This window comes from Indicator indicator, chromosome 9, assembly GCF_027791375.1.
Source record: "Indicator indicator isolate 239-I01 chromosome 9, UM_Iind_1.1, whole genome shotgun sequence".
Taxonomy (NCBI): domain Eukaryota; kingdom Metazoa; phylum Chordata; class Aves; order Piciformes; family Indicatoridae; genus Indicator; species Indicator indicator.
In genome coordinates, this window is record NC_072018.1 from 7,556,041 (window position 1) to 7,582,074 (window position 26,034).

Sequence of the window (26,034 nt, forward strand, 5' to 3'; positions counted from 1 at the left end):
TAAAAAGTGTGTCGGTGTGAGCTGAAATTCCCCCCCCACCGACAATAACCAGGCTAGCTCAGTCTGGAAGCAAATGAAAAGCTGTATTTACAAGCAGAGTCTAAAATCTATAGTGAAATGCAAGGAATATGTACAAATATACAAAATTCACAACATTCACAAATATATACAATCAACAGAAAAAAAGCACAACCGATCTCCCTTTGCTTCCCCCCAAGGGGACCCTCCCAAAGGGGCCTCCCTCTCCCAGGAGCTTCCCCCCAGACCCCCTGGACAGAGAAGCAGAGTTAGTTAAGCAGAAAGTTGTTAACTTAGCTGCCAAGGTCAGTACGTGTTATCTTCAGCCAGAAGAGAAGAAGAAACAGCAGCCAGACAGCCCAGCAACTGCCCCCACTGCCGAACGCAGAATGTGCAGAGTGCCCACTTTGTTTTGGGTAATAGTTCTTAAACATTTCTATCTATCCAATGGAAGTGTTTAGAACAATCGTTATTGTGCTTTCTTACACCCAATAGTGACTTATTTACATTCTTTCACTTTCTCTGTTCTGAACTTTGCAAGGAAAAATTAAAAAGACAGTTTCAAACCATCACACAATGTTAACAAACCAGTTAAGTTCTGTGCTCTTTTTTTTCTCAGGGGCAGTTGCTACCTTGCAGCTTGCTGGCCATCTGTCCACACCTTGGGAAATTTGAGCTGTGCAAAGCTGTAACTGCTGAACCACAGTCAGTGCAGGAGTATGTCACAGGTTCCTGAATGACAACTGGCACTTTGCTTTAACCTCAAGAGATATGCTCTACAGTTGAGCAGAGAATGGGATAGTGTAGATCAAAGTGCTTTAAGAAGCTACAGAGAACAGATAAAGGGGACTTACAATATTACACTACTTGTTCCAGTTGGTATATTCTTGTCATCCTTAGCTGCCTACAGAATACAGAGGTGTATTTTCTGCAGAGGCAATGTGCTCTCTCTAGGCTGTTAGTATCCCGAACTCAACTTCGCACAAAGAAGCTGTATATTCCTATTTTCACATCCCTTTCACATTTTTCTCTTTCATCTATGGTAAAACACACTTTTTGGCATAGGAAGCTCACTTATTTTGAGAAGGATTAACTATTCACAAATGTTAAACATAGAAGTTAGGTCCACTTTAGTAATTATGGTACAAGGGGAGAAAAGACGGTGTTTAGTTTCTATGCTTATTACATGACTGATCACTTAAATGGTAATTTACTACTTTTTCTCCCTTTAACTGAACTGCTTTCTAAGTCAAATTAAGCATATAAGAGAATTAGAGTAACAATGCAGTATTGTAAAATCAATCACCATGCAAATGCAACTAATTGTTTTGCTTTTAACAAGTGAGTTTGTTCGCACATGGTGATGGTGTTTTAAAACACTAAACATCTAAACATCTAAACCAACAGCCCAAACTTAAAAAAAAACATGGTCTATTAGGTCATTTTGATAGATCATGGCAGTGATTTGGTATGAACTGGGGACACGTGCATTTTTATCTGCATGATGGTAAATAACAACACATTGATTGCTTATTCTTCATACCTAGTTGGGCTAATCTGTCCTCCCAACACCTCCATTATCCTACAGAAGCCAAGGAGGGTGGTAAAAGCTGGAAGAGCAGTAGGGATGCCATATATTGGGCCAGGTGGCTGTGGCCATTAGTGGACACAAAGCTGGTTGCCTCTGTGAAAGCCAGAGAGATCTCTCAAATGGGTGTCTCTGCACTGTCCCAAGACTGGACTATTTTGGGTGCATGTAATAAAATATATGTATTTTTATATTTTCTATTTAATGTTTTTGGTGGAGGTATCTTCAAACATTGCCGCAACTCATTCACAAAGTATATTTACAGGTTCTGTTATTTGGTTGTGAGCAATACATTCCACATGTGAAGACAATTCAACGATTCAAGCACAAATCTGAGAGTTTCCAGTACAGCAATTTAAACTGGAAATTCTGGTGTCATGATCTTTGGTTTCCCACAAGGGGAACTCTGTAGCAAATGAGCCAGGGACTCACAGCTTGCTCCGTTGTCCGGTACCTTCCCAGATGCTGTAACTATAATTCAAGCAAGTCTTGGCATGGAGAGGGATGAGAGGTCCAGTTCACGGTCTGGAGCTTATCCTTGACTCAGAGAGGGCTAAGGGGCCTCTCTCTTGTGCTCCATTGCCAGCCTATAAGAGTGTTGGTTACCTTGGTCCAGGTGCAAGGCCCAGGTGTGGCTTGCCTGTTAGGACAGACTCTTCAGCTGCAACTGTGGCAGCATTTGGCTCTTGTTGCTTGCTTGGTGAGAACAAGGCAAATTGCCTACCTACTCAGCTGGTTTAAATACTGTCCAAAGACAATTAATGCCCTTTGGTAACAAAGAAACCTGCTATAGGATGGGGCATGTCCAAACATGGCCAGGGGTGCACACAGTTCACAGGTGTGTTACAAAGTTAATTACACGTGGTACATCTTTATCTGGACCACCTGGGCCCCAGGAAGTGTCCAGGTTTGCACATTCACAGATGCTTACTTAACTCATTGTTTGAATTACGGCATGTTTTGGGGTTTGTCCCTTCATGACAGTGCAGCTGCATTTGCTGCTGTGAGGAAAAGATGGAATTTGGAAGACATTGCCTCTGACTTTAGGTATACAGTTAACTTTGCTTTCCCCACAGCCAAGTGGGAATTTCTGAGTGGTAGGGACCTCTCTCAGTGTTGGGCTGTATCACAAGAAGCTGAACATTAGTGGGGAACAGCTGGGAACACAGGGTAGCCCAAATTCTGCTTTAGATTTTGTTTTTCTTGTATGTATCAGGAAGGGTAATTAAATAATTAACCACAGTGGGCTAAGACATAAGCTGTGCTTATCTGACAGGTGTAGAATAAAGAACAGATTCACTTGTGCAAATTAGGGAAAAATAAATCAGCAAGGTTTCTTTTTTTTTTTTTCAGGAATAATTCTCAAATTTGTGCTTTTATTAAAAAAAAAACCCCAAACAAACCAAGTCCTAATTTTCTGCAAACTGTTTTGCCCTCAGATGGTAGCTGGATTCTGAAATCACTTTTCTTAACTCACAACTCACTCCCCCCTCATAGCTCTTATCTATTATCATGTTATCCAGAAAAATCTCACTATCTTTCACAAATCAAATCTATCTTCCACATGATCTCCATTACAGACCATATTCTTGCCTTCACTAATATCACTTTAACTCACCAGTGACTGTGCTAACTTCATAATGTTCCTTTTGATTTACACTACTGCAAAACTGAAAAAGAAAAAGGTTGCCCTTTCAAATTATTTATTTTCCACTTTTTTTTGCAGCTCCTGATTAAACCAAGTATTTTCTCTGACTTCCAGTAGACTGATCCATGTACAGAAAGTGTCAACCTCTATCAATAAACTCCAGTCTAAATTTCCCGTATTTTTCCTCAGGTCCCATTCACTAAGGTATTTCTTTATGTTTACATTCTTCCTACAAAGGGTTTGTGACATTTTTATTTAAAGTAAATGATATCAGAATTCATTAAAATTAATTTCAAAATCATTTTGTATCTTCACACTGGAAACGTTATGCTGTTGATTTGAAAGTTAGTGCTCCCAAAACATATGGGCAAGATCAACACTAGAAGACATTTAATTAACACAATAAATATCATCTCAAATTGTTAGATGTATCTTTTGTGACCTGATACCCACTTCTGACAGTAATATTTATTCTGCTGGAAAAAATATACAATCATTTAAAATGTGGACTTGTAAAGAAAAAATGTAAACAAGCAAGCAAGCACAATCTTAATCAAAATAAATCTTGAGAATCCTATTATTTGAACTGAAGTCTTTTATCTCAGAACTAGTGATGAGTTAAGTCACTTCATGGAATTTAAGGGAGTTTTATTGGTATAAAACTGGCATAGAGTAAAGGTCAACCTATTTAATTTTAACGAGGGCAGTGAGATTATTTACTACTTTATTTACAGGCTGAAAGTGCATTCTGCAGTGTTTATCCATTGGGAAAAACATGGGAAAAAAAAAAAAAAAGAGACAATCCTAGTTTAAAAAAAAAATACTCTGCAACTGGGAATTGCTTAGCAATTGCACTAATAAAACATTTAAAGAAACATCAGGGCTTAAGATACTCAAAGCTTATTAGATAATTAGACTAATTTTCACTTAGGACTTGATTCTGAGAGGTGCTAAGTGAAGCACCAAGATCCTCCAGTGAAAACTGCACCCTTCAATTTAAATGCAAGCCCTAATCCAGAAGTGGGAAGATGTCAGATTAAATTGCAGGCAGATTTGGAAATCTAAATCTAAAATTTTGTTTTATATTTAAAAAAAAAAAATTGCTTTGATATATTTGTTGCTCAACTGGTGCTAAGAAAATGGCATTAATTTCTCCATGCTGCTGCCCATTGAATGAGGTAGAGAAGCATTTTATTGTTCCTCTCTGATGAATATACAAGCACAAACCCCCAAACAGTACAAATCCAAACAGTAAATGATTTCAATCCTCTTAAGTCTCTCTTTTTTCCTTGACAGATAAAGCCGTAAGTCCTTTTAGCTTAGCAGCAACACATTCAAAAGAGATTTCTTTTTAAACTACAGAAAAGTTTCAACTCAATGAACTAACAAAAGCAGTATTTTTTACATAATCAGGAAGAAAATAAATCAAGACCTTTTCAAATACTACACTGGCTATCAACTCTCTGTTATTTTATGCTTCTTTAGCAGTAAGTTTGAACTTTATTTCAGGAAGGGAACTTTCCGACATTCAATCCAAATCCATGCAATGCAAAATCCCATGAAACTTAGTAAACTGAAATAACCTTTTCCTCCAAACTTCTCCAAAATTCTTGAAGAATTGCCTGTGACTGTACTGGAATGAATTTGGAAGTGTTTGAATTAAGTGCAGCTAGCCCAAAAGACGGTTTGGCTTCCTACCGAGGTGTAAAGGATAAAAAAGGGATTGTGGTGTACAGTGCATTGTTGTTGTGAATTATGCAGTGAGCTGAAAGGACACTGGAATAGTCATCAAAGTTCCTAAGAGCTGCTCTCTTCCAGATGAGCTAATAGAGTGGCTCTGAGGTTAACTGAAATAAAATCTAAAAGTGCTGTAAAATACATTTGCTGAATTTGACTTCTTTCTAAAGTGAGAGCAGTGACAGTGCTGACTGCTTGTCAGTAACTGCTCCATTTAACTCAACATTATCTGCATGAAGACAACCACAAAGCCTTACCTAAAGCACACATGACAAGCTCTAACTTTCACAAAGATCAACATATTTTTAGCGTTTTTAAGACAGAAAGCATCGATCTGAAATCTACAAAATCATTCATTGGATTTTCAAATATTTTCATGTAACTAACATTAAAAGGACTAAGATGTTGTCCAGCACTGTTCTGTTAATATGCTTACAAGATGTGTGGTTGGTTGTAAGAGCAGCTAGCTCCAAGAAGAGAGATCATGGCGATCCCTTGCAGCCCTACATAATGGAAAGAAGACATTGAGTTATGAGAGGTTTACTGCTGGAAAGGATTGGTCTCCTGTTAATTGGTTCTGTTATTTGAATATGTATTGTTTTATGTCCCCATAAATTTTTCAGGTACAGTGCTAGTATTAGTTATTGATTGGATGGAGAAGTGTCGACTCCCATCAAGTGCAATTAATAATCCATGTCAAATTGGGAGATCATGAATGTACGTTCTTTGAAAGTGAGCTAGCATGCATCACACACTTCTATTTTTCATTATCAAGAAGTGAGTTATAATTTTTTAAAATGGCTTTCGTTTTACTTCCTGAGAAGAAAAAGGAATTTTATATTTTTTATACTCTTAATGTATTTGACAGACTACAGAGAAGCAATACTTAGAAGAAAGGTTGCTTTGCTTGTGGTGCCTATTTAGACTTTGTGGTGCCTCTTGGATATTTTTCCACAGATAAAGCCTCACCCTGAAGAGTGCCATTTTTCACACCTCTGCAGGTGGCCAAACCACCTGGCAGGCCTTGGATAAGCTGGGGTGGTGAACAGCAGAGTAGGTATGAGCAGAAACATTAACATGGCATACAAAATGAGGAACCACAGGAGTTAAATCTTTCATGATAGTTGAGGCTGTATGAATATGGCCCGCTGAACCCAAAAGAGTCCAGTTACATTGGCTGAGAGCAGATGACTGCAAGAGCACAGGAGTCTCAGCTATTACACTGAGATGTAAGTGTAACTCTGACGCATAAACATGAGTAACAAAAGTCTAATTGATTTCAATTAGAAGAGGATTTGGTCTATTTACTGTAACCTAGTCAATTCTCAGAAAAATAATTAATTTCTTGTCATGTCTCAATGTGTATTGATTTTTGTAATTACAACAAAATTGGAGGCAAGGGTAGGGGGAAAGGAAATGCCCTTGATTTGTTTTTATTTTGATGTGCAAGCTGTCAAGGACAAAGAAACTGAGATGCAATGACCATGCCCATCCTCGATGCACTCCTCTGTGCTTAGACAGAGTGCCAAACATATGCTGTAGCAGAGAATCTAAAATCACACACTGCTCTAATGCACAGAATTCAGTACTGTGGTGTAAAGAGCTGTCTTTCTACAGCAGCCTCCATGGCACACAGAAGAGAAGCTCAAGGGGAAGATGATAAGGACAGGACAAGCTTATGTGTATCAGTGACTAAGAGAAGGAGACAAAGAAATAGCATTGGAGAGAAAAAAATACAAGCTGTTGCTGATAATAAAGCTGCTAGCAGATAACGTATGGGGAAAAAAAAGAGAGAGAGAAAACATACATGGCCTTGCTCAGTAATAATGCTGTTAGGAAAAAGCAGCAGAAGAACACTTGAACTTTTGTTTCCACTGTGCTTTCACTAAAATGCCAAGTTAGAATTTTTTTGACCTAGAGTCCGTCAGTATTTGACTTCTTAATTAGGTGATGCTCTCCTTTTCAAAACATGCTATGGGAGTGGCTGGCCTGTTTCCATACACACGCAGAGATTTAATGGTAATATTCAATTTCTAGTTTCTACAGCATCAGAGATTGGTTTGTCAAACATGTCCTCACTACCTACAGATATACAGTCTAACAATTTCCGCTTATTGAAGCCAATACCTGAATCTGACTTCAGCAGGACCACAAGAAGCTGAAGAACTATTTCAAATCTTTTGCCTAAAAGCATCAGTTCAGGAAGTTCCCAACTCTTACGTGAGGAAAAAAAAAAAAAAAAGCTTTTTGTATATACAATAGCCCTGCAAATGAAAGCTGCAAAACTGTCTCATACCCAAACATTAAAAAGAAATTATATCACTGAAGGAAAAGCAGAGCAGAAGGGTTTAAATCAGTCCTGAGTTAATAAGTATTTTCATCTAAACATGGCACTTTAAACTCAAAGCAAGACTTCTGCTTCCAGTGCAGGGAACTAATTTGCATCCAGTTTATGCGTCTTCTAAAAGATGTTGTCTAAAATGTCAGCACTCTAAAGGCAAATTTCTTCTGCAACAGAGGAAACTGCAAACTCATACTTAAAAAAAAACCCAACAGAACTCACTGGTGTGGCAGTCTGTTGGCAATCCTCTCCCTGGCTGTGGTAGAGCTCTGTGCACAGTCATAACACAGAAAAGTGTGAGTCAGTCATAAACAACCAAATGACAGTGACTGATGATGGCAAATCTGTCTCCAGTCGGTATGGATCAGTCTCTGTTGGTAAGAATACTAAAAAATCTTTCCCTCTAAATGTATTGAGCTCTTTATTTAGCGGTTGAGTTGATACTGCCAGAAAACACCTTTTAACACAGCTAGCATAAATTTTAGCAGGCATCTGAATACCGAAGCACAAGAGACCAACCTGTCAAAAAAGCTGCCCCTAGAAATGCTGCTGTTTGCATAAAATACATCGGTGGTTTTCAACTGGGAAATAATTTCATCTATTTTATATCATAAGCCCTGTCACTAAGGAAGCAAATATGGATATGAAATATGACCATGAAGGAAAACATAAAGACTTAATAAAATGAGTAACTACGTTTTGCCGAAATACTCTCATGCCAGCAAGAGGCACATACTGTCATAAATTCAGTGAAGTCTGCCCATTTCAGTATGTGGGAAAGCAAAAAAAATCCTGCAGCCAGGCCCTGCGAGGCACATTACTGCAGAGGGTTTTCTCAGGAGAAATGGAGAGCACTGTCAGAGGAGTGCTAATTACCACAGTGCTTTAACTGATGGCCAGATGCAGGGGAAGACAAGGGATCTGGAGCTGCTCTGTGCCATGACCTAATGCTTGGCACAGGGACAGCTGAAAAAAAGAAGTGGAACAGCACCAGTTCAGCACAACTTTTCAGAATGCAGCCAAGTGCTTAGTAACAAATTTTCAGTTTTTAGCAACAAATTTTATGCTACTTCTCAGTAAATTGATACATTAAAAAAAAAAAAAACCAAGAAAAAAGAGGACACAGTCTAAGAGAAGTAATCAAGTGCCCAAGTATTTGTGAAAAACCATTGTTAGAGGTATTAGCAGATTATTCTTTGAAATGTATATTTTCACCATTTAAATTGCAGTCTTTTTAGTTTACGTGCCTGAGAAGCTCAAGATCCCAGGGCACCAAATATTAAACAAAATATTATGTATGGCCTTTACACCCAGATGCCCAAGGCATAAAAAAGTTCCACCTAATTCATAAACATGGTTTTAAAAAGATGAGTAGAGAATCAGAAATGCAAACATATTTATGTTTCCAAACCATTGTAAACTTCTACCTATTTGGATCTTAGCCTAATGTATTCTCTGGGTATTTCACAGAAAAGACATGACAGCACTGGTTAGCTGACGCCCAAAGTTGTAACACAAGCATGGAAACCTCAGGGCCATTGTCACAGACAACAAATAAGAAGTAAAACCTAGAACACACACTTGAGCAAGTGCAGAAAAAATGAAAGCAGACATGACACGATAGGCTGTGAAGAATCATACCCGGACATGAACTCTGCTGAAAACAAGCCTCCCTGTGTACAGAAATCTGATTATATAGTTACCTAGGTCTTCCTATAGGAAAATCATGTACCAGTGGAGGACTCTGAAACTTCTCCACTGAAGTCAATGGTAAAACTACCATCAGCTTTGCTAGGAGCAAGAGTCAGTCTGTAATCTTTAGGATCAAAAACTGTATTTCAGAAAATTAAATGTAGATGGAAGCATCCAAAATAAAACAGAGGAAATCCAGTAAGCAGTGTAGAATATTAAGCACTATTACTATAAAAAATGCTCATTGTTGTCCACAAAAACATATCCTCATAAATTGCCACAAAGATCTAAGGCAAGCATGCTAAAAAGATATCTCTTTTTCTTTTTATTGTAAACTGTGTTTTGTTTTCATACTGCTGAAGCACAATGGAGTGAAGGGCACACTCTGCTGGTCAGAACCACCACTTACACCAACAGCACCACTTAACACCAACAGCTTTTTAACAGTGTGAGTACTGAAAAATAAACCCCATTACTTGAGATCTGGATTTCAAGTGGTGCTCCATATTATGCCGGTTCTTGACTTTTTGTCATCGTGAATATTAGAGACAATGTCTAAGAATGGACTTTCTCATGTTTAAACATCAGCCTACCTGCTGTAAGAACACCTTTCCCGAAGGACGTTTTTTAGCAGTGTAACTATGTTCAAAAACTCTTTACCTTAGGCTTCTCATCCAGTATTTGCTGACGGATCTCCTTGTGTTTTTCTACAAGTTTCTCCTGTCTTTTACTCTGAGCATCTTCTAGCTGTATGAAAACAACAGAGATTTTTTTTCAGTGATTGCACATCCTCACTTCCCCACCTCTTCCCCAACACATACTTCACTCATCACAATGAAAACTTTGTCATCAAAACTACAAATAATTCTCACATAAACGTATACACCATTGTCACAAGCACCCCTGAACACAACTGTTCTAATGGTTGTGTGTGGACAACGCATCTCAGATTTCAATCATGGGATTTAGAACCATAAATGTCTAAAGGAATTATTGTACAATGACTTCTAGTGCATTTTTAAAAAATCATACCATTTTGCTTTAGTTTTTATTGTACAAGTGTGTGAGGTGGACCCTGTTTCCAGAAGAGGAGGATTTGCATCCTAAAGTCCTAAATTAACATGCGGATAAATATTGGGCTTTGTTTAATAAAGCACGTTGACATGTGTCTGGCTCCAAGAACTAAGCATGCTTAATTTGCTAATTCTTTAAGTTGCTCCCTGAAACAAGGCCTCTGAGCAAAAATGGGCCAGCATTTGAACTGTGCATCTCTGCACTGAAATGCAGAGAAAATTTGGCAATGTTTCACGGAGACTTCATACATCAGAACACTGCAGTGCCTAGTTTCATCCCAGTGTAAACCACTATAGCTTCAGAAAAGCTACCACCTGTAATGCAATAACTTGACTTGTATTTACAGAGCTCATAGAATGGTTTTTGCATTTCACTATCTGTACAAATGTAATTAAGGTGAAAATATACTCTGCAATTAAACATTTATTGACTTTCACAGTTCCTTATGCAATCTGCATTCATGAGACAGCAAGCCAATTAAAAACATTGGTACATTTTCCATAAATAAATACAGCATATTTAAAGATTAAATCATAACTGTATTAAAATCTGCCCCTATCAGCACCATCCCCCAAACAATGATTAACAATTAGCAAAGATCTGTCTGAAATTCCAGTTTTCTTTTAACTGGAATGTGAACAGAGGTGCACATGGCACCTGTTAAAAAGAGGTGCTCACAGAATCTTTATACCAAAACTTATAATCTGCTGTTTAATATGACTTAAAATGTGAAAGCTGACATTTTACCCCAAAAAAGAAAAATAAAGATACAGCCCAACATACCCGTTTTATGTACTGCACCACCTCCTGAATATATGATCGGATCATTTCGGTCTTCTCTCTGGGAAGAAGCAATCAACAAGTTATGGTAGTCAGTAAGACCACACCAGCAGATTTCAATCCCACACAATGCCTTACAAAATAAGGAAGACTGTATTTTGGATGTAGGGATCTGCCTACTTAATTTTTATCCATTTTCTGAAGGCGCCTTTCATAACAGGCTGTATCTTTATTATACAAAGGGCTCAGACTTTCCTATGGCCTCTGATACCAAAATCCCTCCTCTTCCACATCAGGCCTTTCTCATAGGCTGCTTGCCACGCCTTCAAAGTGGTGATGGTGTTCCTTAAGGCTGAAATGTCAGTCTAGGAGGGCACACTACATGAGCAGATGCACACTGCCACTTTGTGGCACATTATATAGCAGAGAATTAGTCTTGGTTGGGAAGCAGCTACTGCTGGTGAAATCTCAGAGACAACAGCAAAGTTCCCACAAAGAGCAGGGGAAACTTGACTTCAGCTCCCAGCTTTGCTATGTAAACCACATGAAGCTGAACTTGGAGGAAACACTTGAACTTTATGTGACTCTGTCAGATAGGTAACCACTTGTCTAAGGCTGAAGGTAAGATCCAAAGTGACTAACACATAAAACCAAGTTGTGGATAGGATACTTGAATTGACCATATTCAGACAGTACTCTAAAACCCAAGCCAAGAACAGTAAATCACTGTTCAGGTGGCCCTAAAATCTGATTTAGGTTTTAGCTAGTTACACAAACCCTGGGTGCATACAGGTATTAGAAAAATTAAGCAGAGAAAAATTAATATAAGGTATTATCTGTGTAATATCCTCTTCCAAATTTGTGTAAAAGCTTTAAATAAACAACAGTCTAACCTGGGTGAGTCAAATGCAATTCAGTAGAAGGTCTTGCTAACTCTCTGTCCTACTGTAACAGTGAGGACAAACTCTGTCCCTTTACAGAGTACAAACCCCATCTTGCGTTTCCCAAGGGCTCTTTGAAAAGCCTGGCAGAGGAGAGCCCTTGGGAAAAATGAGAAAAGGGTAAAAGAAAAACAAACCCAAATTCCTACTTTTCTTTTTCTGAGCCTTTCTCCCTAGCATCTCATTAAGCTCTCAGCAAATAATTTCCTATCGCAATTGATTATTTATGCTATAGCATTTTTAGAATGACTAACTACTTTTTCTAATATGATTTCCATGCTCTCTGACCAGCTCTAACAATATTTATTTCTCCCTTTTCTTTTTCATAACCAAATATTCTCATTTTGTTATCTCTTTTTCTAGAAGGTTTATTAAAATCCTGTAATATCAATTTTTAAACTATCTGATGCAGTTCATTGTCTGTGTATGACCTTCTCTCACTGTTACTGAACACGCAGGTTCTATCTTGAGAGGCTCCAAAACCTGTATAATCTTACTACCTGTAGGAAACCATATTCGTGTCTTTGTTACTTGGTGAAACTCATATATTCTAGATTTTTCTTTTTTAATTGTTCCTCCTGTATTTCTAACAGTCCTAAAATGTTACTAAGGACTGGTAACAAGAATATCCCTGCAGACAATGCAAGATTAAGATGCTCTATTTTCTTTTTTGAGTTGCTTGCCAAAACAAATGAAGAAAGACAAACAAATCTAGATACTCTGCCATTATGAAGAGAATATAATTAGCTTGCCAACTATAGCTTGTATTGTCTGGTGGTGCATAAATGAAATTAATATTCCTGTCCCTGTTCACCAAAACTCAGCCTCCTCTCTCTTCCAATCAAAGTGATTCACACAGCATAAAGCTGTTGCTGGAGGAGACTACATAGCACAGATTCTGAGAGGAGTTTATAGCAAAAGTAGAGCAAGCCTTCCAGTGTGTTGCTGCCATTTCTTCTGGAGAGCTTTGACAAAGTGAAGAAGAAAAGATAATTCACAAATAAAAACCTAAGTTAAGGTGAAATCAAATGCTGCAGGAACCAAAGCCACAAGAAGTCTGTCCATACTCAGAGAATGTGTGGATTAACAGCATTATGGGGAATCGCTCTGTCATGCCACTCAAAAGCACGTCCCCATCTTTGCAGCAGACCCAGACTCTCAGTGCTCACAGAACAGGAGATTAGATTAGTCCTAGGAAATGACATTAGTATCAGCAGAAGAAAGAAGGAAACCATCATTCTGGTGAGGCATTACAGTCTCACTATAAACTGCCTTCTTTATGGTTGAAACCTTTCTTTGATTTTTCCAGTTGTGAAAAATCTTGTCTCCTCATGACGCATAAGGGTATGGATCTAGGGATATACTTACTCTTCCATTTGATTTTTATCCTTGGACTTCGCTTCTGTGATCTTCTCCTGCCTCTTCTTGTCCATTTTTTTCTTCAATTCCTTCTTTTCTCTAGAACATGAAAAATAAAGGCAAGTTCAAAATGTCTAAACAAAGCCTACAATGAGTAGCAATCAATGATAAATGGAACAGAACCTTACTTTTCACATGTTTCTTTCAGTTTCTTTAGCTGGCTGTTCTGACACTCCTCTGCAACATCTGTCAGCTTCTGAATAAGCTAAAAAAAACCATAAGAAATCCCAAGAAACAAACATAGGTAGTTACAGCTAAATATTGTACATGCTTTTAAGTTCCCTCAAAAGCCTGCAGCAGGCAGGGAAGTGTCAAACCATTTCCTGATTAAATGGCAACGATCAAAAGCAAATAAATATTCTTATCAATGTAAATTTATTCTTAACTTTCAGAATTGAGCCAGACTAGTGTATGTCCACCTTACACAGAAATTGCTACTTCTCTGTACTTCAAGGTGATACGGTTTCAGAATATTAAATATAAAATCCAAATGCATTTTGCATATTTTAGCTTTGATAGAAATTAAAATGCGTATAGTAAGTCAGAGACAGTCACAAACTAAATTTACACAATATAAATTACAAACTGAATTCCTGTGGCACTGTATATTCAAGGTTTTCTGCAAGCACTGAACATTCCTCTTGCTTTGAGCATTATTACTTGCAACAGCTTGGATTTCAGAGTGGTCAGGTGGACACTGAAAATTCATGAGTGATAGCTAATAAAGCTAAGCATAGATGAGCATAGACTACATTTTGATTGCAGAATTGTGGACATCTGATTGTTGGTTTGCAATCTGCTGTGCAGCACTGGGTCCAGTCTCATTCCTACTGAAACTTATTGTGGCAGTGATGCTGACAAGAGAGGACACATGGACATGGCATGCATGAAAGTTCAGTGAATGGTGAATTTAAGTGGGAAATGGGACTGGTTTGGTTTGATCATTCCCTCTAGTTTAAGTCTAATTCTGTTCATCATTCTGAAGATGATGAACCAGAGAATGTATAATAATTCCTAGTGTGTTCCAGCTTTTCATTCCTTAGATAAAAGAAGAAATATACCAACAATAGGCCCTCCTCTCAAAGAAAGACAGAAAAAATCTCCCAGCTGCAATGCAGATTTTAATTGGGACATTAACTCCTACACAAATCAGGGGGAAAACTGAAGGGTCTTTGCCTAAAAATGAATTTATCTTGACATTACTTAACTGGACAATGCCAAAAATGTAAATTTGCTTTGAGAAAAGTTATTTCTCATCTTAAAATGACTTAGCTAACAACGTAAGCCAAACCACACAGGTCCAAAAGGGTTTGTGCTTATAAAATCTAAAATCTGAGATGCAGCCAGCAACCATTACTTGAATGTGGACTCTCTTGCTGTGACAAACTGGAGCAGTTCTGATTCACATACAGCTGGTGATAAACAGGGCACCACGTGGGTACCACAGTTCTCTGCTGTGATCCATGCAAATGAATTTGTGAAAAGACCTTGATGGGCGATATCCACACATTACACCTCTGACCTGCAAGGTCATGGCATTTTGGATGGCCAAGGCAGAGTAGGCAAATCACTTCACCCAACAGTAATGAAGCACAACATCACAGAATAGAATAAAATTGTGAGAGAGGATGGCCTGGAGTTGTGAAAATTTGCATTCCTGTAACACCCTTTAAAAACTGTTTTTTTTTTCTTCCTGAAAATATCCATCAGCATCAGCTGCCATCTGCTCAAGCTCCTCTGTTTCAGCTCTTATGGCCTATGATCCTGCTGTAGCTGTCAGCCAAACTCCAGCTGTAAAAACACAGGCTAGCTGAGACTTATGGATGCAAAATGTTTTTCACCATATACAAACTATGTCCTACACCCCCTTAAAACATCTATCTGCAACAGGAACACTGTGTGGCACAACTCTGTGCCCTGGAGAATGTTTGAATCTATTTTCACTTATTTATTTTTATTATCCAGCTAAATCCTGCTTCCCTGAGTGTTGCACATTTAAAAAAGTGGCAGAAGAAAATGGGAACCTCACCCAAAAGCTGCAGTAAACTGAGACTTATGTAACTAGAGGTAAGGACCCTGTCAGCAGTAGTAATAATCCTGTTGCCTTTACGCCTTCTACCCAAAGCCTTCCAAGGTGTTAAAAGTGTTATTAACAGTGGCACAACAACCCCTTGAAGCTGCAGCAGACCAGAGGGAAATCAAGCTCTGAAATGGACTTTAAGTGAGAGGAAGACCCACTTTATATTGTCATGATGCTTTCGTTACCTTGAAATTGCTAAAGAAAAACAGACAATGTAACAAACGTACCAACTTAATGTGCTCTCGTTTCTGGTACTTCTCACTGTAATACTGCTCCTGCCGGAGATTTAGCAGCTGCTGTTGTTGCTTCTCCTTCAGCTCGACTAGCTTCTGGGTCATTTCAGAGTCAAGCGCAGCTAATTCCTGCTCAATAGTTGAAGAGCTGTGGTCTGGGCTGCCTGTATCAGATCTGCAAAGACACACCAGCAAGGTTTATGTCACTAGGTGAGCATACTCTGCCTCATGTTTTTAAGGCAATTAGTTTTAGGTACCCCATTAAGAAGTTTCTCAGCAACACATCCAGGGCCAGAAGATGATTTTTGCACTATTAAGTCCAATATTTTAACTTTTTAGGAAAAAAACCACCGTTAACAGTTTATTAATGGAATAGATTTTGAGTTTCAACCTCACTTTACTGTCATCATGGTGCTATGAACCAGACTTAGTATAAATGAGACATAAAGGCAACTGCCAAGATTTCCCATAAACAGATGGAAACTGTCATGCAACTTTTTTATCCACTTCCAGACATGTAACTTGAACTTCAAAGCTGTACAGTCCTCAGCAGAAACGGTGAATGCTAAGTATTTTGAAAACCAAGTCATTCTTGCACACACTTAGCAATAAATTTAAGGGCATAACTTTACATCTGCACTTATAAAATGCTTAAAATAGTAGGAAAATCCTTTTATTTGGTATTTTCTTCCCCCTTCAGGAAATGCCATGCATAGCACACACAGAGGAATGTGCTCTTTGGACTGCTGGCTTTAGAAGGAAAGATAGCACCCCAGTGGGGAGTGAAACTCAGAAAGGCAGCACATGGAAGCAAAGAAAAAGTCTGATAAGGAAGCTAAAATGCAACATTAAGGAACAGGTTGGATGTATTTATTTATTTTTTACTTTCTGAAGACAAAGGGAAGGATAGATGTCATTGCGAAATGAGACATGATGACACTAAGCTGCTCAAGGAAAATACAGGCAGCAAAAGCAGTATCACTCTCAAGCCTGCATGAAACTGAAGTTTAAAAAAAAAATGCTGTGTCTCTGCTCTGCTTCTGTGTTTACTGCTGTACTCAAGTGTTAAATCAGTTGCCTGGGAAACCTCAGAACAGTGCTTGAGATGGACAAAACAGTAAAATCTTGAACAGAGAAAGCTGACACTGTGAGAAAAATAAGTTGGCTACTCAGAAATTTGTGGAGATTACAATGTAGAGAAGTGGCTGCTCTGGCTGCCTGTCTTCTGTCCCAGGTTCAAGTTTGCTGCTGCTGTCCCTCATAGTTACTTCAACTGAAATAATTTGAAGCTGCTTTCATTGGTCTGAGGATACGAACCCCAAGTAGCCTCTATTTCTTGTGTTTGTATTGTATTTGAACATTCTGCTAAGAGGTTAAATGGTACAGTATGATACGTGAGGGTAACTTAAACACAGTGCCAGAAGACAGCATTTTAATGAATACTAAAGTCATGCCATTACACTGCACATTTCAAACCTGGTATTTATCTTGTATTTTTGTGAAACAGTAATAAGGCCTATTTCTAAATGCTGGCTAAAATACTGTCTTTTAAGGGGCATGATCATCAAAGAAATTTCTGAAGAACACCAGCAAAACACTTGTGCCTACATATAAATAAATACTGCAGACTTCCTATAGAAAATGGCTTTGCTGAATCCTTGTCCAGTTTCAGACATTGGTATGAAACATGGATTGCTTCTGACCAGAGACAACACATTTTTATGGCAATCTGATACTGAGACTCCTGAGAAAGCAGTGATTTATACTTTGCAAAAAAATTCAGTAATGATTTTAAATTATAAAAATTGCCTTTTCCTTTGCAATGAGGTATACTATTTGAAGTCTGCAGCTTCAGACAATATGTACTTGTAAGTCTGAAAATCCCTAAAAATGTGTTCCTGATTTTTAAAAATTCAAATCCTGATTCTTTTTACCCTTCAGATTTCTATGTAACTTCATATAAAGCTTCACATCTCCAAAATCACAGTGACAGCTTCACTTAATAGACTGTAAAGCTTTATGGCTTGAGATCATGAATGATTTATGGTCAGATCAGAAGAAAAAAGAAAACAACAAAGAAACCAAACAAACCTTTTTCTCATAAATCAATAATTTTATTTATTCAGTTTGATTTTGTGCTTGAATTTTAATAGGCTATGCTATAAAGAAACATGACATTGCTCTGCCTGACACTGTCACACACATATGATGGAAAATACAGCAGATTAAATATCACTGTGTATGCACCTGACAACCAGTCATTAAACCAGTTTGTTAAAATCAAACATAGAGCCCTGAAGCCTTAAAACTGGCAACAGTTAAGGACAGATGAACATAGATGCATGAGTGTTAAGCTCTTAAGGCAAATGACATTCTGTCATCAGGCAAGCATCAATGACTTAAGCTCCTTCATAAGGAGAAGTTATGGCCTAGTTCCAATTGCTAACATTTAGAGGCACTATCAGGTAGGTTGGCAGCCAGAGCATGCTTGCAGGTTTTACCTATGATGATCTCCTACCAAAAAGTATCAAGTTGGTTGTTATTTTTCTTTTTAATGTTCATCCAATGCCTTAATATTTAAGAACTGTAGCTAAATCAATTTGAGGTAAAAGTTAAAAGACTTTTGTGCTTATCTAACTACTTTGAAAGATAAGTTATGTTAAAACAAGAATGCTGGACTAATTAGAAAAATAAAAATTCAATTGTAACAGTATCTGGCACTGTACAATCAGACACTGATTGTGCCTATGTGTTTTTATGTTTTGCCAGAAGTTAAGAATTGATCTTTACTAAGATATGAACCAGGCAGCAATTGTGGAAAGATTAGTATCTTAACAGTCTTTCAATTTCAAACTGATAACAATAAACATGACTCTCCTTTTTTATTGCTACCTGCAGAAATAACATACAAATTTCACCAGCATGCACAAAGAGATAGGGGAATGCAAGATTTATAAAGGGACATAGCACAGAAGGGGTGTGCATGCCCAAGCAAAGCCAAGCAATCATTAAGAGATCCCCAAGTGGTCTGGATCAATCATAACTTAACCAGTAGTCATATGTTAGTAAGTTTCAGGTGTTTCTTTCATTTAATTATACGTCTGGTGCCTTCTACTCTGGCATGAGTTTTTTCCAGGGATCTAACTTGGAGACAATGCTTTTCAGCCTCAAATTCAGAGTATCTGTTTTACCCATAAATAGCAGAAAAGACAACCCAGTTTTGTTCCTGTTTTGCCAACTGGCTCTCTTCACATTCTGTGATTTTGTGATTATATCACAGCACTAAACTTATTTCCTTGTCAGGATCCTTTGAGAAAATTTACATTCTAGACCTATTTGAAGTTGCTAGAAGTTGCTAGAATTCTCCAAAGTACATTAGTTTTGGAGAAAGGAGCAAATTGAGAGATTTAGGTCTTTAAATCTTTAAAAATGTTACCTGTGAAGCATGACACAGTGCTAAAGCAGTATTAAGAACAGAGCTCATTTGGAAAGTTAGCACAAAAATAGAAGCAGCTATGAAAACCAGTGATCTAAACCTGCCAAGCAATTCAGGATGTCAAGAAGATCCACATCAGATTATTTAGCGAAGGTCTTACTAATAGCAAGTGAACTTAATGCCTCCTAAATGTTTACTGCTTTATTTGAAAGTAGCCTAAAAGGAAAAAAAAAAACAAACCCTAACCAAACCAGCAATTTTGATTCATCTATATTGTTGCATCCTATCCTACTAAGGCTGAAAAATCATACAGGATTTATATACCATCCAGCAGAATTAAAAGGATGTGTTTTTTCACTCCAGAGCATCTGTTCATATTCTTGGTATGGGCAACCAGATCAGCAAGTGAGAACAGGGATTCTTGCATTCCTGAATTAACTTATACTAATGAGATGGCACTCTAGTCTAGTGGTCATGGAGGTATTGGGAAGAAGGTTGGACTTGATGAGTTTAGAGGTCTTTTCCAACTTTAATGATGCTATGATTCTAAATAATACTAAGGGTTTGGCATTTGGCCAGGGGCAGGATACTATCCTTGTTTCTTAGGTCTGAAAAATCCACATTCATATTTTGAAAGGCAATTTAAACGTTAAAACTCTGATTCCAATCAATTCTCTATCACACTTTTGAGGGCTACTTTCATTGGCTTTGAATTTCTTCCTGCTTAATAAGACACAAGAGAGGAAAGGCAGGCTTGAAAAATTGTCAAACAAGGAGTGCATAAACTCAGTTACATCTTTTCTGTGTAAAACAAAGAAGATCACAAGTAGTTTTAAAATTAAAAATCAAATCCTTACAGTAGAATACTGTTGAACTCACCAAATAATCAAATTTATCACTATAGTAGTGGGCATACTTTTTATATAGTATATTTGCATAGATTATCAACAGCTATTTTATAATTTGAAATCTATCACTAGATACCTAACTGATTTTTTTTTTAATTCTAAAGCAAACATTTTATGTTTTCTTTATTATTTTTTAAATAATTTATTATTTAATTTTTTATTCTAAAGCAGAAAAATTATTCCTGTGTGTGTCCCAGTGACCCTGCTCTGGCAGGGGGGGATTGGACTAAATGATCTTTCAATGTCCCTTCCAACCTCTAACATTCTGTGATTCTACCACCACAGCATATTGTGGTAGCCCAGCGTAAACCAATTGTGACCGTTCGTGCTGGCTGCAAAACCTTCTCATTGCTTGAAAATAGAACCAAATTATAAAGTTATATTATTAAATGTGAGGCAGGATTTTCCATCAGACTGATACTGTCCCATCATGTAGGGGATGCTTCCTCTCCTAGTTTGTGATCAAGCTCACTACCTAACCACTGGCTGTTGGCAGTCCAGGTGAGCCACCTACCCATACCAGCAGTCTAGGGAAAGTAACAAAATAAATATTGCCCGTCCTCATTTACAGGAAAAGAGGAAATTTATCTGGCTTTGAACACAGAATTAGCAACTTGTGGGGAGGGCTTTTTCTGGTTATTTTCTTATCAAAGGCCTGACTTAATTTTACCTAGAAATCCTGCTGCTTTTGACTTTTTCTTTTCTTTTTCTGTGTTCTAATGTCACCTCCATATTAACTGTCTACTATGAAAGATGACTTGAGTAAAGATCTCCAATACCAAGAAAAGGAAAACTATGTTCAACATACCTTTTCTTACTGTCTCTTTTTGCTGTTTTTTCTAAAACTGCTCTTCGTCTCAGATAGTCATTTTGGATTTCATTATACTTTGCAGTGTGCTCTTTGATAAGGTCAGTGGTTTTCTTGTGGTGCCTCTTTACAAGGTCTTTCATTTCCTTGTAGTGCTTCTTCTGAAGCTTAACAAAAGACTTCTGTTGTTTTAGCTCTTCAATAGTCTGTGCTTCCACTTCTAGAACGATAATAACAAAAGCCACTTCAGTTTTCTAATAATGTATGACTTCAATCAGATAACCCAGGAATTGACAATAGCAGGAATGAAACAAAGCATGCTTGCTTGCTGCAGGTAAGTGAAGCATTCTAGCTTAAAGGAACTGAGTAGACTTACCTGGAAATAAGCCTACCAGACTGAAAATACTGTGACAAACTTAACTTTCATAGGAGTAATAAGCAAGATGAAAATGTAGAACATTAAGATGTACAGTAAAGCAAAAAACATACTTTTGTTCCCTCAACCCCTTTCAGATGTAAAAGATTCCCATCAGCTCAACATAACTTTTTTGTTTTGAGGGTGATTGGAACACTGGAAAAGGCTGCACAGAGAGGCTGTGAAGCCTCTAGAGACTTTCAAAACCTGCCTGGACACATTCTTGTGCAACCTGATCTGGGCATAACTGCATTAGCAGGGGGTGTGAACTGGATGACCTCTAAGGGCCCCTTCCAACCCCTTCTATTCTCTGAACTTACAGAGATGGGAACACACACGTTTTTTTTGTGCCCACTGTGTGAACACTTCAAGTCCCCCTTCTCTCCGGATGGGCTACACATAACATGAGGATGCCTAAACCCCTTTCACAAACAGCACTTTGGCTGCCTGCTCTGATGCCTTGACCTGCGCACTGGCTGGAGCCATCTGCTATGGTGTCATCGTGGCATCTCAGGAGAGACTTCACTTTTCTCTTGGTAAAGACACTGCTTCAGAGCAGTCATGTCCATCTGGTTGCCAGTCCCGCAAAGGATCTGCAGCTAAATGCTGAGAACTGCACTTCAATGCTGTCACTCCAACAGCAGCTATGAAGGATGGCTTGCTCTGTGAACCCAGATCTCAGCTCAAGATCAGTATCTGCTAGCCTGACCTGCAAGAGCTCGTCCCAAATATTTAAAAATCCCCCAAACCCAGCAAACCATCTGGAAGGAACGATGACTTGCACAATCTGGGGTCAGGGGTCACAGCTCTGGAAAAACCAGATTGAAGACCCCTTCCCAGACAACAGAGTGACTGTATGAAGCCAGCAGGTATTCCCATAATCTAGGCCAGCATCTTTCTGCAGTTGAGGAAGAGTGAATAAGAGACAATTAACACGCAGAATTAAATGTGTCTTATCTGCTTTCCACACTTAAATGGTTTGGTATGGAGTGGGTTCTAACATTTGCAGTCATTCTAGCAGAATGACTACAAAATAAAGAGTTATTAGATTCGCATTCTAAACTAACTCTGAGCTGTAGGACACAACTACCAACTGAATAGCTGGGTATTATCCAACAGGCCAGTTTGCTTAATGTAATGGGAATGTCAGTTCTGTAGGAGCAATGGGAATACTACAAGGGTAATAGAGATAAAACATTTTCACTATTATTCCCAAAATTCAGAGCAAATTTAGCTTCTGTTCTCATAATAATGCTGGTCTTTTGACTGCACTAGATGGTAACATGCTTGTGAAGCTTGTGAAACTACAACAATGGGATATTTTTTAAACATTCCCTGTTGGTGCCCAATACTGATCTCATGAAACATGTTCAAATGTTTAGTAAGTTGAAAGCTGAGAAAGAAAACATAGTATGTACATTTTCTCTGAGTTACTGCAGTTCTAATCACTCACAGAAACATCTAAGCCAGATGGCCTGTTTCATTAAAAAATATGTTTCTCTTGACAAAAATGCAGCCTAAACTATTACCTGTGAGGACACTCTGGATAAGATCTTCTGTCTTTGCAGGTGCTTTCACTGAACCTAGAGGTAGAAGAGAGCAATAATTCTAATACTTTTAAAATAACAGCAATTACTGTGCTGCTTGATTGCATATTAAAACATGGCAGGTGAGACAGGACATACACTGACATAGTCATTTATTAATCATTTGAGAAAACACATCTCTGGAGCAGAAGAGTGCCAACATGGAAAACATGAACCAGCATGGAAAGCTAACCTTACAAAAACCCACCTGAGCTTTGTTGTCTGACTTATGAGAAGGATGTTATTGAACTGATACCACTCACATGAATAATTTAAGTGGCATTAGGCTGATAGTACAACTGCCCTATGTTATGAGGTCAGTGCAAAGTTTCTGTACAGAAGATGAATCCAGCTCCTTGGAAGTCAGTTTGATTAATCCTATGAAGACTGCAGTCATAAAATTATGAACACTAGGGTTTAATAAGGATATGTTACAGGAGATATGTCAATACAAAGTATGTAAGTATCTAAGCATGTATTTTGTGTGTGGAATAAGATTTAACTACATGCATAAATTAAGTATAGTTGTAAAAACAATTTAAAGATATTCCTGCACTTGCAACAACAGCAAAAAAGGAACCCAGCAAATTTTCTTGCTTGTAATGAACTAAAGTTCCTCCACAAAAGCAACTGTTCAATATAAGACAAAACGAGTGTGGAAGTTTACACCTCTTTTGTAAGAACAAGATTTTTAAAAAAAGTCTCTCCTCCCCCCTTTCCTGCTTTGTTCTTTAAATGCAAAGCACATGACTTTGAAAAGATGGGACTCTTTTTTTTCCCTTTATTGTTTTTTTTGTCACCTGGTGCTGGTTGGCTGTGGACAACTTGAGTTGATGGTTTTGGTGTAAGAGAGGCAGTGTAATTTACTCCATTTTCTGCTGGTGTTGGCCTAGGTTCACTCTTAGCTTCAGATGGTGCATCTCCATGGTCAATCTGAAAATACATGAGTTATATTACACTTCTTTGCTAACAAGCTTAAAATTATTTACTTGTACACCTACTTCAGCCTCTTTTTTTAAGATGTAAAATGCTGTAAATATTTTACATAAATCATTTTAAAAGAAAACAAGCAACCAAAAATACATCCTTAAGAGCCATGGCAATCCAGGTAGTTAATTTTTGCAATGTAAATTTCAAGCAGAAATAGAGCATGTAGTATTCTGAAAATAATATTTTTATTTTATGTGGATATAACTCATGAGGGAAATTTTTCAGTACAGCATGTATTAGCTGCACCAGATACACAATCTGTATTTTATTGGAAAGCATTGTTTTCTGCCATAAAACCTTTTGAGAAATAAGCAGGCATGAAAATCCTACTCAAATCCCTGCTGTGAACAAAACATGTACACAAAATTGCTTTTAAATTTCATAGATACATGCAGCGCTATCATTATTCACTGTTCTAACAGAACAGAGACATGCTTCTGATTCCCAAGATGTTCTTACATTCTTGCAATTACACTCCAAGGATAATATACAAACATTACCTCCATCCTGCTGCATAAATACATCTGTGGTATCCAAATATTTAAGCATTTTCCACAATCTTTTCTTTCTCTCCAGTTTCCTACAGCCTCAGGCTTACACTTAAAACGCAGATTGTGCTATGCATTGCACACCTTAGCATTTTCCTTGTGACCATCAGGTTTTAAGCAAGCACCCAGCACTTGGCAAACAGAAGGTCATTCAAAGCAATTTTTATTTTGAAATGGCCAAGCCCTACTTCCTGCTGTCCCTAGGGGCCAGATGCCATGGTGTCTCAGGGTAGTTTTGGATCTGTCCCTTCAGCTGCTTCCATTTCACATTACATGCAGAGGCAGAGTACCACAGTTGTTGGTTTTTCTCCCTTGATTACTCCACATTTGCAAAATATCAGCCTGCACTGCCTCAATAGAGGCAAAATACATTTTGATCTCACTGTTTTGTGCTGCTTCTGCTGCTGATTTCCTTCAACTTGGGCCTGACAACATAATGTATCCTGCAAAAGGATTTCTTTCTCAGCAGACTATTTCTACCAAAATTATAGGAGAGAGATACTGTAGTCAGAAACATGATTCAATTGAAAACTCATGCCAAGAATTTAATTTGTATCAAGCAGGATTGACTGCAATAAAATAAGGAAAAATATGACCCAGCCAACACTTATGACAGTAGAACAACGTGACTGGCAGATGCTGCAGCTTTGACAAACACACAGAGACATGGTCGACCCCTCAGTTCTCCTTAAAACATAGCTTATTCAACGTTTAATAAATCTATAATTCCTAACTTCTGGCAAGTCTGTGTTCCAAAGGTCACTGCATAGTGACACAGTGGGCATTATCTTCTTTTTCTGGGGAGACTAGGTTTGTATGTGGTAGGAAATGCTGCATTTCAGCTTTTAATATTATTATTATTATTATTATTATTATTATTATTATTATTATTAATATAGCTGCATCTCAGCTTTTATTACTGTTAATAATATAGCCTGTCAGTTCTGGACATAAAACATGTGTTTTCAGAAACTAAAGCAGAAACGTGAGACAGGATCAGGAAGTGAATAAAAACTAGTTTTCACTACATCAAGCAGTCTAATCTCATTAAAAAGCACTTTCTCTTCTCATAATTCATGAGGAAGGAAACGTGATTTTCTGTTAATGGAGAATATTTTAGGCTGTTTTGAAAACATGAGGCAATCCAGCCTTATAATTTAGAGTTTTAATGTTCACAAAAACCGGTTTATATTCCACATGTTTCCATGTCTTTCGCAAGACAGTATTTTTACTAAGTAGAAAGATGCTTACCCATACAGGTACATAAATATATGGAACCCTCAGGAAATTTCTATGGCTTATTCCTCCTGTCTGTGAAGGAAACCGGGCTGGGGAAGAGAAGGCAGCCTTCACTACCTGTATGCTCATCAAGGTTTACAAGGTGCAAAACCCACATGGCAGGTATTGCAATACTTTGTTATGCTAGAACAGCTGTTCTAAGGCCAGGCTGGAAAGCAAGAACTGACCAGAAATCTAAAGGTAGGAAATCATCTTACTCTCCTGAAGGGAACATTGCAGCTAAATACAGAAAAGGAACTGCAAATTTTGTCAGTTCTTCAGCATTCTTTGTTATGTGGTGTAAGTTGAAACCTAAAGAAAGGCTAATTTACTAGTTCAAAACAGATAAATTAGCCTTTTTGAATTCACTATTAGGTAGCTCATTTGGCTGCTGTTTTGCAAGAAGCCTGGGGAACTTCTCTGCCAGATATAGTTTAAACTTCTAAATTTGCTGTGACGGTTGCAAGAACCCTGCTCAGATAGAGAGATATGTGTGAGGGGAGGGAAAGAAGAC

General features: G+C 37.9%; 1 protein-coding gene across 1 annotated transcript in view; it reads right to left on the reverse strand.

Moving 5' to 3' along the window:
- The window catches only part of PLCB1 (phospholipase C beta 1), a 413,212-nt gene that overhangs the window by 57,899 nt on the left and 329,279 nt on the right, over nt 1-26,034 (reverse strand). Inside the window, exons 24-31 of the mRNA XM_054383799.1 lie at nt 23,505-23,637; nt 22,648-22,701; nt 20,704-20,923; nt 15,546-15,726; nt 13,367-13,443; nt 13,188-13,277; nt 10,882-10,939; nt 9,685-9,771 (exon numbers count right to left, since the gene is read on the reverse strand). Of these exons, the coding sequence (XP_054239774.1) occupies nt 9,685-9,771; nt 10,882-10,939; nt 13,188-13,277; nt 13,367-13,443; nt 15,546-15,726; nt 20,704-20,923; nt 22,648-22,701; nt 23,505-23,637 (900 nt within the window). The remainder of the gene's footprint in view (nt 1-9,684; nt 9,772-10,881; nt 10,940-13,187; nt 13,278-13,366; nt 13,444-15,545; nt 15,727-20,703; nt 20,924-22,647; nt 22,702-23,504; nt 23,638-26,034) is intronic.